The following is a 13,752-nucleotide window of genomic DNA, read 5'->3' on the forward strand; positions in this document are numbered from 1 at the left end:
GTTTAAAAATATGAATTTTATGTATATATATTTATGCTGCTGATGAAGCAAAGCTTACAGTTTGTTCATTACCTTCATAGTAACATTATCATAGAGCCTTTTACTTAAGCAATAGCTAGAGATTTGAAGGGGGATGGGAAGGAGTTGAAAAAAAGTGTCATTGGGTAGTAAGAGTCATACAGCCTTTTTATTGGATATGTGAACTTTTATTGGGAATTTAAAGTCTTGTTTTATAGTAGTGTGGATTAGTGAATTTTTTCTATATTTTTTCTATTTTCTCCAAATTTTATGTCAGTGAGCCCATAGCTGATAACAAATATTAAAACGAACAAATAAAAAACCAATGTACAAAAATAAATGCCCACCCAAGGGCAACAACAACAAAAAATCAAGACTTAATTTGACTGTAGTCTGTAAGGTTAAAAGAATGGAAAGAGACTATAAATAAATTTAGTCAAATAAATAAATCATCCTTCTAGTAAATATGTATGTTTCATCTGAAAGAATGAAAGAAAATGCATATAATACCATCTTTGAAAAAGTTTTTTTTTTTCTTACTGTCTTATTTGCACACACACACAAGAATCTCCTTTTTCCAGGTGTTGCTTATTGATATTGCTAGATTGCTTTCTCAAACATATAGATTCTAGAAGAGGTTAACTGCACTGTGAGAAAAAGAAAAAAGGAAACTATCTATTTACTTGTACTTTCATGGTTTAAGATATGTGTTTTAGAGGTGTTTTAGTTACATTGTGTGTTTAGTTTCAATTTTTAGTGACACTATTGAAATATTGTAACAAATTTTTAGATGTGTGGACTGTAGAGATTCTTATGAATTAATAGTAAGATGTCGGTTTTTTTCCTACATAATCTTTGTATTTACCCGTTTAGTATTAACTGCTTAAAATTAAATGATGTAAATCAAAATGGTGTGGGTGTTTTGCAGTTCTTGAGCGATTTCATTCTCTTTTATCATATTATGTATTCTACTGTATACTTTAAAAATCACATCTATATCTTCTGTTTCAGTATGCTATCATTTTATTAAGAAAAATATTTCTAAATAATTCTAAAATAAAGATACATTCTTTAAAAAAAAATCATCCTAGTATGTTAACATATGTTCAATTTGAAACTTCTTTAAAATGTTTTTGAAATAAATTGATTCTATTCTTGTTCTTTCTTCCCCAGTGGTCATATGCTTTAGAAAAGCCCAACACTGGCAGCATATTTAATATCACATGGTCAATTGATGGCACCCAGATCGCTGGAGCCTGTGGAAATGGACATGTTGTTTTTGCACATGTGGTGGAGCAACGTTGGGAGTGGAAAGATTTTCAAGTAACATTAACTAAAAGAAGGACCATGCAGGTATGATTATGTTTCAGGTTGATTAAATCTTCTTCTTTTCACATTAGTTTACAATACAGAAAATGGAATTATCTTCATTGATTATATTTAAATCAGGTTTATAAAGATTCAGTCATACTAGAAATATTTTAACTATACTATTAGTGACTTTTTCATGACATAAAATAAGAACCTTTCACTGACGTAGAATATGAGTGCCCACAGGTACTGAAATTATGGTGTTGAGCCAGGGATGAAATTGAGGCCCCCTAAGCCCGAGTTTCTCTGCCAAGTTTATGGTTAACCTCTCTATCCAAAACATTATTCGCTTTCTTGTCCCTCACCTGTTCCCCTCAAGGTTCAGGAGTATCAAAGAAAAGAGGAGATTGAAACTGAGCAGGACCCTGTGGGGCCCTCCCTGGTACAAAAGCCCATATCTTTGAGTTGTTCTACAGAAACTAGGACCCCAACCCAGCTGGAGGATGGTGACTACATGCTTGACCACAAGCATGTAGACCCCAGACTGGTTGGAACCAGAAGGTTGAGATTTCAGAAACGTCACCCTGTTACCTCACCACCAACCAATCAGAAGAAAATCACATACCCTGCAGCCCTCACCCCAAATCTTACCTTTAAAAACTCTTCCCCCAAAACTGTCAGGGAGTTTGGGCCTTTTGAGCATGAGTTGCCCTTTCTCCTTGCTTAGCCCTTGCAATAAACCTTTCTGTGCTCCAGACTTCAATGTCTTGGTTTGTTTGGCCTCACTGTGCCTCCGGCACATGAACTTGGGTTTGACAACAGGGATAGTGAAACTTGAAGCATTGAGGGAATATGTGGATTCAGTTGAGGAAGAAGGAAGGAAGCTGTAACAAGTTAGATTTAACTGCTGGAGCTGACCTCAAGGCAGACGTAATAACCTGCTGATCACTATCAGGGTTACATTATTTTATTTATTTATAATTGTATGAGTTTATTTAACCTGATTAAAAAATATTTTTTTCCCCTTTTAAGAATTACCTAAGACAAGCTAAAATGGGAAAAAGTTAGTTGATGAAAGTTAGGAGGAGTGGCCAAAGACAATGTGTTGATGGCAAACTCTCTCCCAAAGGAAAGGGAACTCTATCTTCTTTCTTTCTTTCTCCTGTCCATAGCAGTTGCCTCTATCTTCAGTATTCTGAATTCAGATGATTATAATTACTATAAAAATTTGAGGGACTTTCCTGGCAGTCCAGTGGCTAAGATTTCGCCTTCCATTGTGGGGGGGTGAGGGTTCCATCCCTGGTTGGGCGTGGGGAGCTAAGATCCCACATGCCTTGTGGCCAAAAAACCAAAACATAAAACAGAAGCAGTATTGTAACAAATTCAATAAAGATGCTAAAAATGATCCACATCAAAAAAAAAAATCTTTGAAAAAAAATTTGGAAGCATGTATCTTGTGATTTCTTGGATGTGTCTGTTCAGGTATTCTTTAGACTGAGTATCCAGATTTTCACAGACAATCTGGATAATGGTCACCAGACTGATAATAATTAGGTACCTTATACATTTTCTTTGTTCTACTTTTTTTAAAAAAAATTTTGGCGGCACCTTGTAGCATGCAGGATCTTATTTCCCCGACCAGGGATCGAACCTGGGCCCCCTGCAGTGTGCGGAGTCTTAACTACTGGCCAACCAGGGAAGTCCCTCTACTTTCTTATTTAAAAAATTTTAAACTTATTATGGATAATTTAAGCCACACAAAAAGAGACAGAATAGTATAATGAATCTCTATGTACTCATCTCCCAGCCCTAACAGCCGTCAACCCATGATCAAACCTGCCCCATCCATGTCCATATCTACTTTCCCCCTCCCCCAGTTATTTTGAAGCAAATTCAGGTATCATTTCAGCTGTGAAGTTTTCAATATATACAGCTAAAAGATAAGGACTCTTTTTAACATACCCACAATACCATTGTCATACATTAAAAATGATAATAATTCCTTAATGTTATCAAATATCCAAGAAGTGTTCAAATTTTCGATTGTTTCCGCCATGTCACATTTTTTAAAGCTTGTTTGTTTGAATCAGAATCCAGAATGGTTTACATGTTGCAATTGATTGACATATCTTTTAAGTCTCTTTTAGTCTGTAGATTCCCCTTCCATCTCTATTTTACCCCCTGCGGTTTATTTGTTGAAACCAAATTGTTTGTCCAGCCCCATAGTGTGGACATTGCTAATTGCATCCCCATGGTGTGGTTTGACATACTTCTCTGTCTTTTGTATTTCTTGTAAATGAGTGTTTGGATCTAGGTGATAGTGTATATATATACTTTTGTTAGTCAACCTGAGAACCAAAACATTATTTATAGTATTGTGTCTATGACAAAGAATGCATTGTGAGTTCTAATCAGCTGATTTGGGGACACACTTTTACTCATGTAGTGCTTGGTGGCTAGCTAATATAGTATTGCCTTAATTTTAGAAATGCCCCAAGATGAGAATATATTTAAAAAGAGAAGTTTTTCTTTCATAATAAAAAGGAATCATCCTAGAATTAGAGGATTTTTACATAAGATAAGATGAACAGTGGAGGTTTTTAAATAGCTTATCTAATCCAAATTGTCTTTATACTTAAAGTAATGTTTGCAAATAATCTTTCAAAATTTTAGGACTAGAATAGTATTTTTATTTTTGTAAAGAGGTCTTACTCTCTCAGTGATTATAAGACATTTGTATTGCATTTTTGCTAAGCTGGGTCTATTCATAGTTTTTTCTTAGAACAATTTCATTTATTCAATGCCCTACTTGCCAGGCATTGAGCTAGGCAATGGGAAGTACAGCTGTGAATAAGACAGGTTTGGTTCCTGTTCTCATGGGACCTCCTAGATTAATATGTTGAAAATCTTTTGTTTTTTCATAAAGTCATCTCAAATTAATTGAATGAAGGTAAAGAATAAAGAAACAAAAGAAATTTATTGGTCCATGTGAAGTCAAGAGGTGGGACTGATGAGGCTGTACTGGATCCAGAGGCTTAAATAAGATCAACAGGAGTTCCATCATATCTCTTCCTCAACGGTCCTTTTTTCTGTATTGGCTTCATTTTCACAAATGCTGTCTCTCTTTTGAGGCCTTGGTAGCTCCAGGCTTACATTCTACCAACTTCAAGTCCAACAGAAAGAGTGCTTTCCCCTCCAGCCCCTTAGTAATTACAGCAGAGGTCTCAGCATTGGATCTCATGTGCCAAGCCTGGGTCAAGTATGTTTCGTTGGGAGGTGGAGGGAATGATGAGTCAACCCCATGTAAACCACTTAGTCACTTAGAATAATAGGGGGAATGGTTTCCCAAAGGAAAACCAAAGCATATTTACCAGAAAAGATAGCATTTGATTCTGGGCAGACAGAAACCAACAGATATCCACTATAGTCTATCTTTTTCGGCTGTTTAGCAACCATAACTGTATTAGTTACCGATGGCTGCATAATAAATCACCTGAAAACTTAGTGACTTAAAACAGCAACATTTATTATCTCTCAGTTTCTGTGGGCCAAGAATCCAGGCGTGGCTTAGCTGGAGTTTCTGGCTCATAGTTTCTCACAAGGCTGCAATCAAGGTGTTGGCCAGGGCTTAGTGGCACCTGAAGGCTCAGCTGGGGAGGATTTGCTTCCAAGCTCACTGATAAGGTTGTTGGCAAGATTCCATTTATCAACGTCTGTTGAATTGAGGGCAGTTGACTGGAGGCCACCCTCAGTTCCTTGCATGTAGCCTCTTCACAGGGCAGCTCACAACTTGGCAGCTTTGTCAGAGCAGTTACGAAGGGCACAGAGAGTGTGAGCAAGACGTAAGTCACAGTCTTTTATAACCTGAACTCAGAAGTGTTATCTCATCATTTTAGCCTATTTCTGTTCACTGGAAGCAAGCTACAAGGTCCAGTCTACACACAGTGGAGAGACTTACATAAGGATGTGAATATGAGGATATAGAAATCACTAATCCCCTTACAATCTACTCACCACGCATACTTTCCCTTATTCACATGTATGTATAATTCAGAAATGCACTACTTAACTTTGCAGCTATTCTATATGCAACTGAAAACAAACCCATCCCCTCTCTAAAAGATGATAACCTAGACTAATCCAGTCATTCCAGCTCCAACTCTCTGGTCTGGAAAACTATAAATAAATTCGAATTTTAATATTCTTCTCTCCCCCATATTCCCAGTTTATAATGACGAAGGGAAAACAGGGCAGCTGCGATGAAAACAATTTGGAAAATGGGAGAAGGGAAAACAACGCACTGTGATTACCAGGTTCCTAGCAAAAACCCAGCTGGCCAGGAATATCTTGAGAACTCTTTTTCTTAGCAATAAAGTTAGTTGCTTGGTTAATTTGGCAACTCTAGATTGCCTTTCTGGGAAGATTTCCCACTTGGGAGGATTCCCTTACTGGGGTCCGTACATTTTAGCAGCCCACTTAACGTTGTTGTGAGGTGGAGCCACAGATTGCTATAGGGACAGCAATCACAACTTTTTGTTTGCCTGGTTTAGAGTTTTCTCAGAAGCTTGGTAGACTTGGTTGATTTGTGTTTTGTTAACTCAGAAACCAGAGATCATGTTGAGTCCTAATTATTAAATCCAGACCTTGACCTGGCAGCTGCTACCTGGCAATAGGCTTCATTGCCCTACCTGTCTCTCTGGACCTCAGCTTTTATATGATACAGTAACCTAGAGTGAGACGGTTTCTTAAGTTGTCCCTTGTCTCCAGGCTGAATCCCAGTGGATGATCCTTTCCAAAAGGGATAGTTGATGTCTTTGCTGGGAGGAAGTGCCTAGGAGGGAGAGGGTACAGGTGGAGGAGATGAGGCATTCCTCAGGTCTCAAGTTTACCGTTTTCTCTTTCCTGCCTCTCTCACTTTAGCATGGGGCACAGCTTTGGCTTTTAATCGTTGCCATAATTCAAGATTATTTGATTCTTAGTCACTCTATCTCCTGTAAAGATAAGAGTTAAAGCAAGAGTGATTTTGATGATTAAATGAGATAATGTATGTAAAGCAAAGATAAATGGTAACTATTGCTATGGCTGTATCTATGTTTAGGATTAAACGAGTATTTGGAAGTGTAGAAACAGAATTTTTGGACTTATGTTAGCCTGAGAAGTCTAAATATTGTGGTCAGATAGAAGTATTAGGTGATACAAGTATGAACAGGTTAGTCCTGAAGCTGCCCTGAGTAAATGGGTGCATTTTAAAATTCAGCACAGGACATTTCTGATGTTGGATTCACCATAGCTTTGAAATTATAACAGCAATTATCAGTGTGTCTTTTGTTTATTATCATGGCCAGGATGTTTTATTCCTGTTCTAGTGTTCCAGATTCACAAAAAATAGAATTCCCCCATGTGAAGCTTTAGGCCAATATGAATTTTAAGAAGTCTGCCTATAATTTGAGTAATGACAGAGGATTATACATCGTATTTTTTAAATATTGAATTTTCCTAAACCTGTGTTAACAGCCAGTTTATTTCACTGGGTATCATGTTGCTATAAAGAAACGACCATATAACTTCCTTTAGAAAATTCTATTTCATTCCATTAGCTTTAAAATGCTTCTGGGAGAGGATGGCATTTTGGACCTCTTAAAAAGTCTCTGGGAGCTCAGACTTCTGGTGAAAATGGTATCATAAGTTCATACTTGGAAGGATGAGACATACATTTGGCTCTAAAGAGATCAATAATTTATGAAATGCATTTTTAAAAGAGACTTATCTGGATTCAAAAATAGGATAAACATCTCTGTGGACCAGAAATGGAACAAAAATGCAGTGTGGAGGGAAGCCTCCAACCTGCTTGACTCCTGGTCCAGAAGCAGGGAGGCAAAGGCAACGCAGAGAGGGGCTCCTATAGGCTGATGGACCTGAAAGGACTTGAAGTGAGACAAGTGGCCTGATCCAGTCTCTGTCTGAAATCAGAGCATGGGGTCTGTGGTGTAGCTCTCTTCTCCCCTCCCTGAAAGACAAACCTAGAACAGCCTAGGATTTAAAGAGAGACTCACAGGTTCACCACCTACAGTCATGGTTTGCTCAATCCTAGGGGGCCCATCACTTAGACCTAGAGTTGTGCAGTGCACAACCTGCAGCATGTACCTGTGGCCTTGCAGACAGAGCTCAGCCTTATCACTGAAAGTACACTTCACATTTTTATGAAAAAAAAGTAAAAAACCTGCTGACTCCTGAGACCAGTGTTTCTCCTACAGCCTTCTTAAGTAGAGGTGTTTTTCTTCTTTATGTCAAGTATTACTGGGTCTGGGGGTCAGGTAGTTGTCTCCTTACCCCTCATTGCTGATTCCAGACCACAATAACTTCTTCTTCCCTAAAGAACTCCAGCTCCTTTGAAGCACCTGCCATCGGACTACTGCCCTTCTGCAGTCATTTCCCCCACTCTTGGAAGAATGAAGCAAACCTATCAGTGTCTTTTTCTTTACCACTAGTCCTGGCAACACTCTTTTTGATTAAGACTTAAAAAAAAAGTCTAAAAGGTAGGAACTATTTTTATTTTAACATAATCATAGTGATATTTCACATTTCTCCAGTTGTCTCCTTAGTCTGTCTACAGTAACAGGTCCCATTTCTCCCATTATTTTCCCTCTCTCTCTCTCTCTCTCTATATATATATATATATTTTTTTTTTAAACATCTTTATTGGAGTATAATTGCTTTACAATGGTGTGTTAGTTTCTGCTGTATAACAAAGTGAATCAGCTATACATATATCCCCATATCTCCTCCCTCTTGCGTCTCCCTCCCACACTCCCTATCCCACCCCTCTAGGTGGTCACAAGCCACCAAGCTGATCTCCCTGCGCTATGCGGCTGCTTCCCACTAGCCATCCATTTTACATTTGGAAGTGTGTATATGTCAATGCTACTCTCTCACTTCGTCCCAGCTTACCCTTTCCCCCTCCCCGTGTCCTCAAGTCCATTCTCTACATCTGTGTCTTTATTCCTGTCCGGCCCCTAGGTTCTTCAGAACCTTTTTTTTTTTTTTAGATTCCATATATATGTGTTAGCATACGGTATTTGTTTTTCTCTTTCTGACTTACTTCACTCTGTATGACAGACTTTAGGTCCATCCACCTCACTACAAATAACTCAATTTCGTTTCTTTTTATGGCTGAGTAATATTCCATTGTATATATGTGCCACATCTTCTTTATCCATTCATCTGTCGATGGACTCTTAGGTTGCTTCCATGTCCTGGAGATTGTAAATAGAGCTGCAATGAACATTGTGGTACATGTCAATATATATTTTTATAGTTAGTTGGTTTGTACCAGGAACAAAGTCCCATATTGCATTTAATTTGTCTCTTCAATCTTTTAAAATCTGGAACAATTCCTCCTCCTTATTTATTTATTTGTTTGTTTACAAAACCAGGTCATTTGTTCTGTTGAATTTCCTACATTTTCCTGTTTGCATCCCTGTGGTATGATTACATTTAACATGTACATCTAGCCCCTGTATTTCCTGTAGACTGCTTATTAGATATAGAGCCTTGATAAATATAAAGAATACTTTGTGGGTGATGCTGTACACTTCCTGTTGCGAGACACATGTCTGCTTATCTCTCTTTTAATGATGAGATTTATCAGTGTGTTCAGGTGTTATAAGTCTGATTCATATGTCAGATAGTTTCCCATTAGGCTTTTACTTTAATATTTTTAGCAGCCATGGATGGTACTTGTTTAAAACCATGTTTCATCAGGAGTTGCATCTTGTAATTCTATCATTCCTTCTGCATTTATTAGCTAGAATTCTGTAAAAGACTTTGCCTAATCAACTATTTGTTATTCTGAAGTGAGACAAATTCTGAATTATTTTCCTTTATTTACCAGTTTTCAAATGGCGAATTGGTTTCCTGGTATGCCCAATGAGTTTCTTTGTTGTTGTTATCATTATAAACTTGCAGATTTTAACATTTTTGATATATTTCAATCCATTGCAGTCTTTATTCTTTCTAATGCTCCAATGGTTCCATCTTTGGCCATTTGACTCCTGTGTTCTTTTGAGATGATTTCAACAGCTTGCTTGCATTTCTGACAAGATGTTCCAGGTGTCTTATATTGATACATTTCCTGTCCCAGACTTGAAATCCACCATTTTTCCAAGAAGGCCTCTTTCCTTTTGGAGGGGAATGTTATTTAGAGACCATGATCCAGGTTCTAGGTGTGCTCATTGCTACTGGTTTGATCATTACTTCTAGATAAAATGTATTTATTTTTTAAATAAAAAATAAAATGTATTTTATTAAGATAAAATGTATTTGTTTTTGACAGATAAAAATATGAGTGTATACTGAGGTTTCAAGTTCAGAATTCAAGATTATGGAATTTTACTCTTGATTTTTTTATTTGCAGTTCTTTTCTTTTACAAGAAAATTTTTGTTCTTAAAGACATTAATATATCCTAGAATATATCCTAAAATATAGTTTAAAATAACAATCTCAATATTATTCTAATAATATATTATTGAATACTGTTTTACAATTTTTGTTTTTTTAATATAAACAAATCCATATATCTTCATTTCCTTCCCTTTATAAGATAAAAGGTATAATACTATGCACACTGTTTTGCATCTTGCCTTTTTTTGTTTTACAATATATCGTAGAGGTTGCTCCATAGATCTTACTCAGTCCTCTTTATAGCTGTATATTATTCTATTTTGTGAATGTAGTTTATTCAACCTATCCCCTGTTGATAGATATTTGGGCTGTTTCCAGTCTTTTGCTGTTACCAATAGTGCTGTATGTAGTAATAGCCTGTGTATATGTTATTTCATAGTTTTGCTTGTTTATTTTGGTATAGAATTCTAGAAGTAAGATTGCTGGGTCAAGGATTAGATGTGTATATAATTCTGCTATCTCTTGTCATGGCAATAATAGTTTGGTGGGGATAGGAGTTGGGGAACAGGTAATAAAAATATAATATGCCTTGTAGGTATATTTGAAGAAGTACTTAGAAGAAGTTTGACTTTATCTTCCTCTTTTTCCTTCCATACCCTTTTATTCTTCATTAATACTATAATTGTCATGCTAATTTAGAAAGATGATAACATTTTGAGGGGAATTTAAAGAAACACTAACTTCTAAGTAAAATTAATCTCTTTTTCTCTAATTTTCACCTCTTACTATAATGTATTACCCATTCTGGTAATACATAAAAACTTCAAAAAACTTTAAAAAATAAAAACTTTATCAGTTAACAAACTTTTATAATAATTTTGACTATCATAGGCAAGTCGCCACTTGTTACTTGGTGCTTAGCTTTTTTATATATTATCCCTGTGTTTTTATGCATGGAAATACTTTCCACCCCTCTGCACACCTTGGCTTCTTCACTATGTAGTTGGTTTCTTTACTAACACCTCCTACTCCACTTTTGATTTTTAAAGTTATTATATCTCTTTCCTTAGAACTTAAATTTTAAAGTAAGATCTAACCCTAAAAACCCTAAAATTTTAAAAATATATTTCATAAATTATTGATCTCTTACTGTTTTGGGCAGAAATCATATAGTCTCTTTCCAGCTCCTATGTGCCATACTCCTTTGACTATATATCTCACTGTTACAGCAGTTTTCACCTTGTTGCTCCACTGCCACATCATACAGATTGGCTTTCATGTTAGAAATCTCTATACGTAGATCTTTTTCTACTTATTTCTAAGTTTTCTGTGTCTGTAGTTTTGTTGGATGATTTTATGCCCAAATCTTATGCCTGGTTCCTATTGAATTCTTCTTCTTTTTATGATTAGATAATCAAGAATGCATAGAAATTTTTGTGTTTGCTAACCTATCTAATTAAAATTTGATGTATTTTAATGTTGTTTGTCGGTATTTCATTTTCCCTTGTTTAGGTTCGTAATGTTCTTAATGATGCAGTGGATTTACTGGAATTCCGTGATAGAGTCATTAAAGCCTCTTTGAACTATGCACACTTAGTTGTTTCAACGTCTCTTCAGTGTTATGTGTTCTCGTAAGCATCTTGCATTTCTTTAAAATCCAGAGTTTTGTCTGTGAGGAGGAATTTATTTTCAAGCTTTCATATCAACATGGTTTGGTTTAAACTTAACTTTCTCAAAGCCTTGCCTTCTTGAACTTACTACCAACCAAGAAGTGATAAAAAGTAAGCTATGAGTAAGGAAAGTAGATCTAATAAAGTTTGTGCATCAACGGTTAATAATCACTTTTATAATACAAAATACCTTCTCCGAGATAATGTTTACTCTTACTTTACTCATAGCTCTAAGGACTTCATCGTAATTTGATTTCAAAGCCCAGAGAAGGTTAGGAGCATCTGATAAATGATGGGAAAAGGAACCACCTAACCACTGGCAGCGGGGACAGCTAGCAGCCTGACAGCAGGCTGAAAGATGTTCAGTAAGGACACAAGGAGGTGTTCAGGCTTAATATCATAGTCCAGGGTAATCATAAATGTTCCTATTGATAATCCAGAGTTGTCCAGAAATGATGAAAGAAAATATGTTCAGTATACTTTGTATTAAAAAGCAGGAAATGACTCAATACATCCAAGAAACTTGCACCTAAAACTTTAAAAACTTACTTGGTATTTTTATGTAACTCAGTGTGTGCTGACAAATATTGAACTGGCTTTCTGGAAACCAACCAACCAACCAAACAACCTGATTTGCAGTGTTAGCTCATTTCTCTTATATAAATACTTCTACCATGGCCAATTTCAAGCTACCAATATGATGTCACAGAATTAAGAAGAGATGCACAGTGGCAAACCATTATATAGAATTGCCACCATATAGATAACAATAGGTGTAAATAATCTCAAGTGCATAGATAATAGTAAAATGTAATAAAATAAACTGGAAGTGATCAGTTTGAGTATTATCTTTGTTTTGAATATAATTTGCTTAATTATGTTTATATATTTTAATTTTAAATAATGGCTTTATCTAACAGTTGGCTTGCAAAATTCCTGAAAATATAACAGTCGGTACAAACTAGCTCTAGTTTGCCACCAGTTGACTTCTCAACTATCCAGAAAACTCAAGGAACCACTATGACACTTTCAAGAGTTGTGAATAAAGATTTTTTTTTTTACATTTTGTGCTTATATTTATAACATTATGTGGTTATAGTTTAATCATTGAATAGAAAATTGAGGGTAGAGTATGTATGTGTCTTATTCACCACTGTATACCCAGTACATGTAGTAAGTACTTAAATAAATAAATATTTTGGGATGAATAAATGAATTGAAAAACATAAAGTAGACTGTTGTCTTGGTAAGCTAAAGCTCAGTAATACACAACACAAAGGTATCCTAAAATTTAATTAACAGTATCACTTGCTACAAGTATATATTACAAATTGTCACTCACTTATGTGGAAATCTGCTACTAATCAGAATCTGCAACTTAGAATAACAGCCAAGCCTGGAGTAATGAAATGGGACAAGCAAAGGAGAAAGGGCATAAAGAAATAAGCAGCTCAATTTTACATGAAATTTTTTTTCTTACGTGAAAGAGAAGGGAGGCTTTGGGTAAAGTCAAGAAAGCTACCAAGTTAAACCATTGAGGTATAGGAAAGGGACTATAGAATATGAGGAATCTCACAATCACTTAGTGCACATGGGTTTTGAATAATTTTCATGGGGTTGAGGAAAACAGAGAAGATTTCCTCAGTTTAGGGTTTGGTTGAAGAAAGGTAGGGCTCTTAACTTAACTGCCCTAAACGAGGGATTTATTCTACTAATTTTAATGGCAAGGACATAATGTTTGAATCTGTAGGATTGGTATCATTATGTGTTACTTGTATTAAAGAGGTTGCTTTTTAAAATACTTACCAAAAGTTTAGAAGCTGTTATTTAATTTTTTTGTCACTGTACCTTTCTCATACCAGGTAGTATGTGTCAAAATATTAAATTGCTTTTTTTCTTTTCTGATTTAACATTACCTCCCTTCTCTTGTTGTCAAGACATTTATGAAGGTACAAAATATTTATTAAGGTGAAATACCAGGGAGCAGTAGTGGGAATGAAGTAATGCTGAGACCCATCATACTGAAATATAGTTCATTAAATTAAAAATACCTAGTATTTTAGATAATAACAACTATTATTTACTGAGCTCTATTATACTATCTTTTATGTTCATGATCTAATTTACTCTGTGTGTTGGATATTATTATTATTATTCCCATTTTACAAAATGAAGAAACTAAAGGACGCAGAGGTAATTAAGTAACTTACCCTGGGTGAAATTACTTAACTTCTTTACTAAAGGAAGAGCTGGAATTTGAATCCAAGTTCCTAATAACTGTTGCCCCTTTTTTAGTAATAAAAATATAATTTTAAAAACAAACATGCAAGCCATATACTGGTTTATATGAAA

The 13,752-nt window shown here is 35.6% G+C and overlaps 1 protein-coding gene across 4 annotated transcripts in view; it reads left to right on the forward strand.

The window, feature by feature from the left end:
• IFT80 (intraflagellar transport 80) overlaps positions 1–13,752 on the forward strand; it is a 107,341-nt gene that overhangs the window by 61,632 nt on the left and 31,957 nt on the right. For all 4 annotated transcript variants that reach the window (XM_089910953.1, XM_089910955.1, XM_089910952.1 and 1 more), the window contains 2 exons: positions 1,192–1,371; positions 11,243–11,361. In XM_089910953.1, coding sequence (XP_089767079.1) covers positions 1,192–1,371; positions 11,243–11,361 — 299 coding nt within the window. The remainder of the gene's footprint in view (positions 1–1,191; positions 1,372–11,242; positions 11,362–13,752) is intronic.

Source organism: Delphinapterus leucas, chromosome 4, assembly GCF_059928025.1.
Source record: "Delphinapterus leucas isolate spDelLeu-1000000601 "Yukka" chromosome 4, BTC_Dleu_Yukka2, whole genome shotgun sequence".
Classification (NCBI taxonomy): Eukaryota; Metazoa; Chordata; class Mammalia; order Artiodactyla; family Monodontidae; genus Delphinapterus; species Delphinapterus leucas.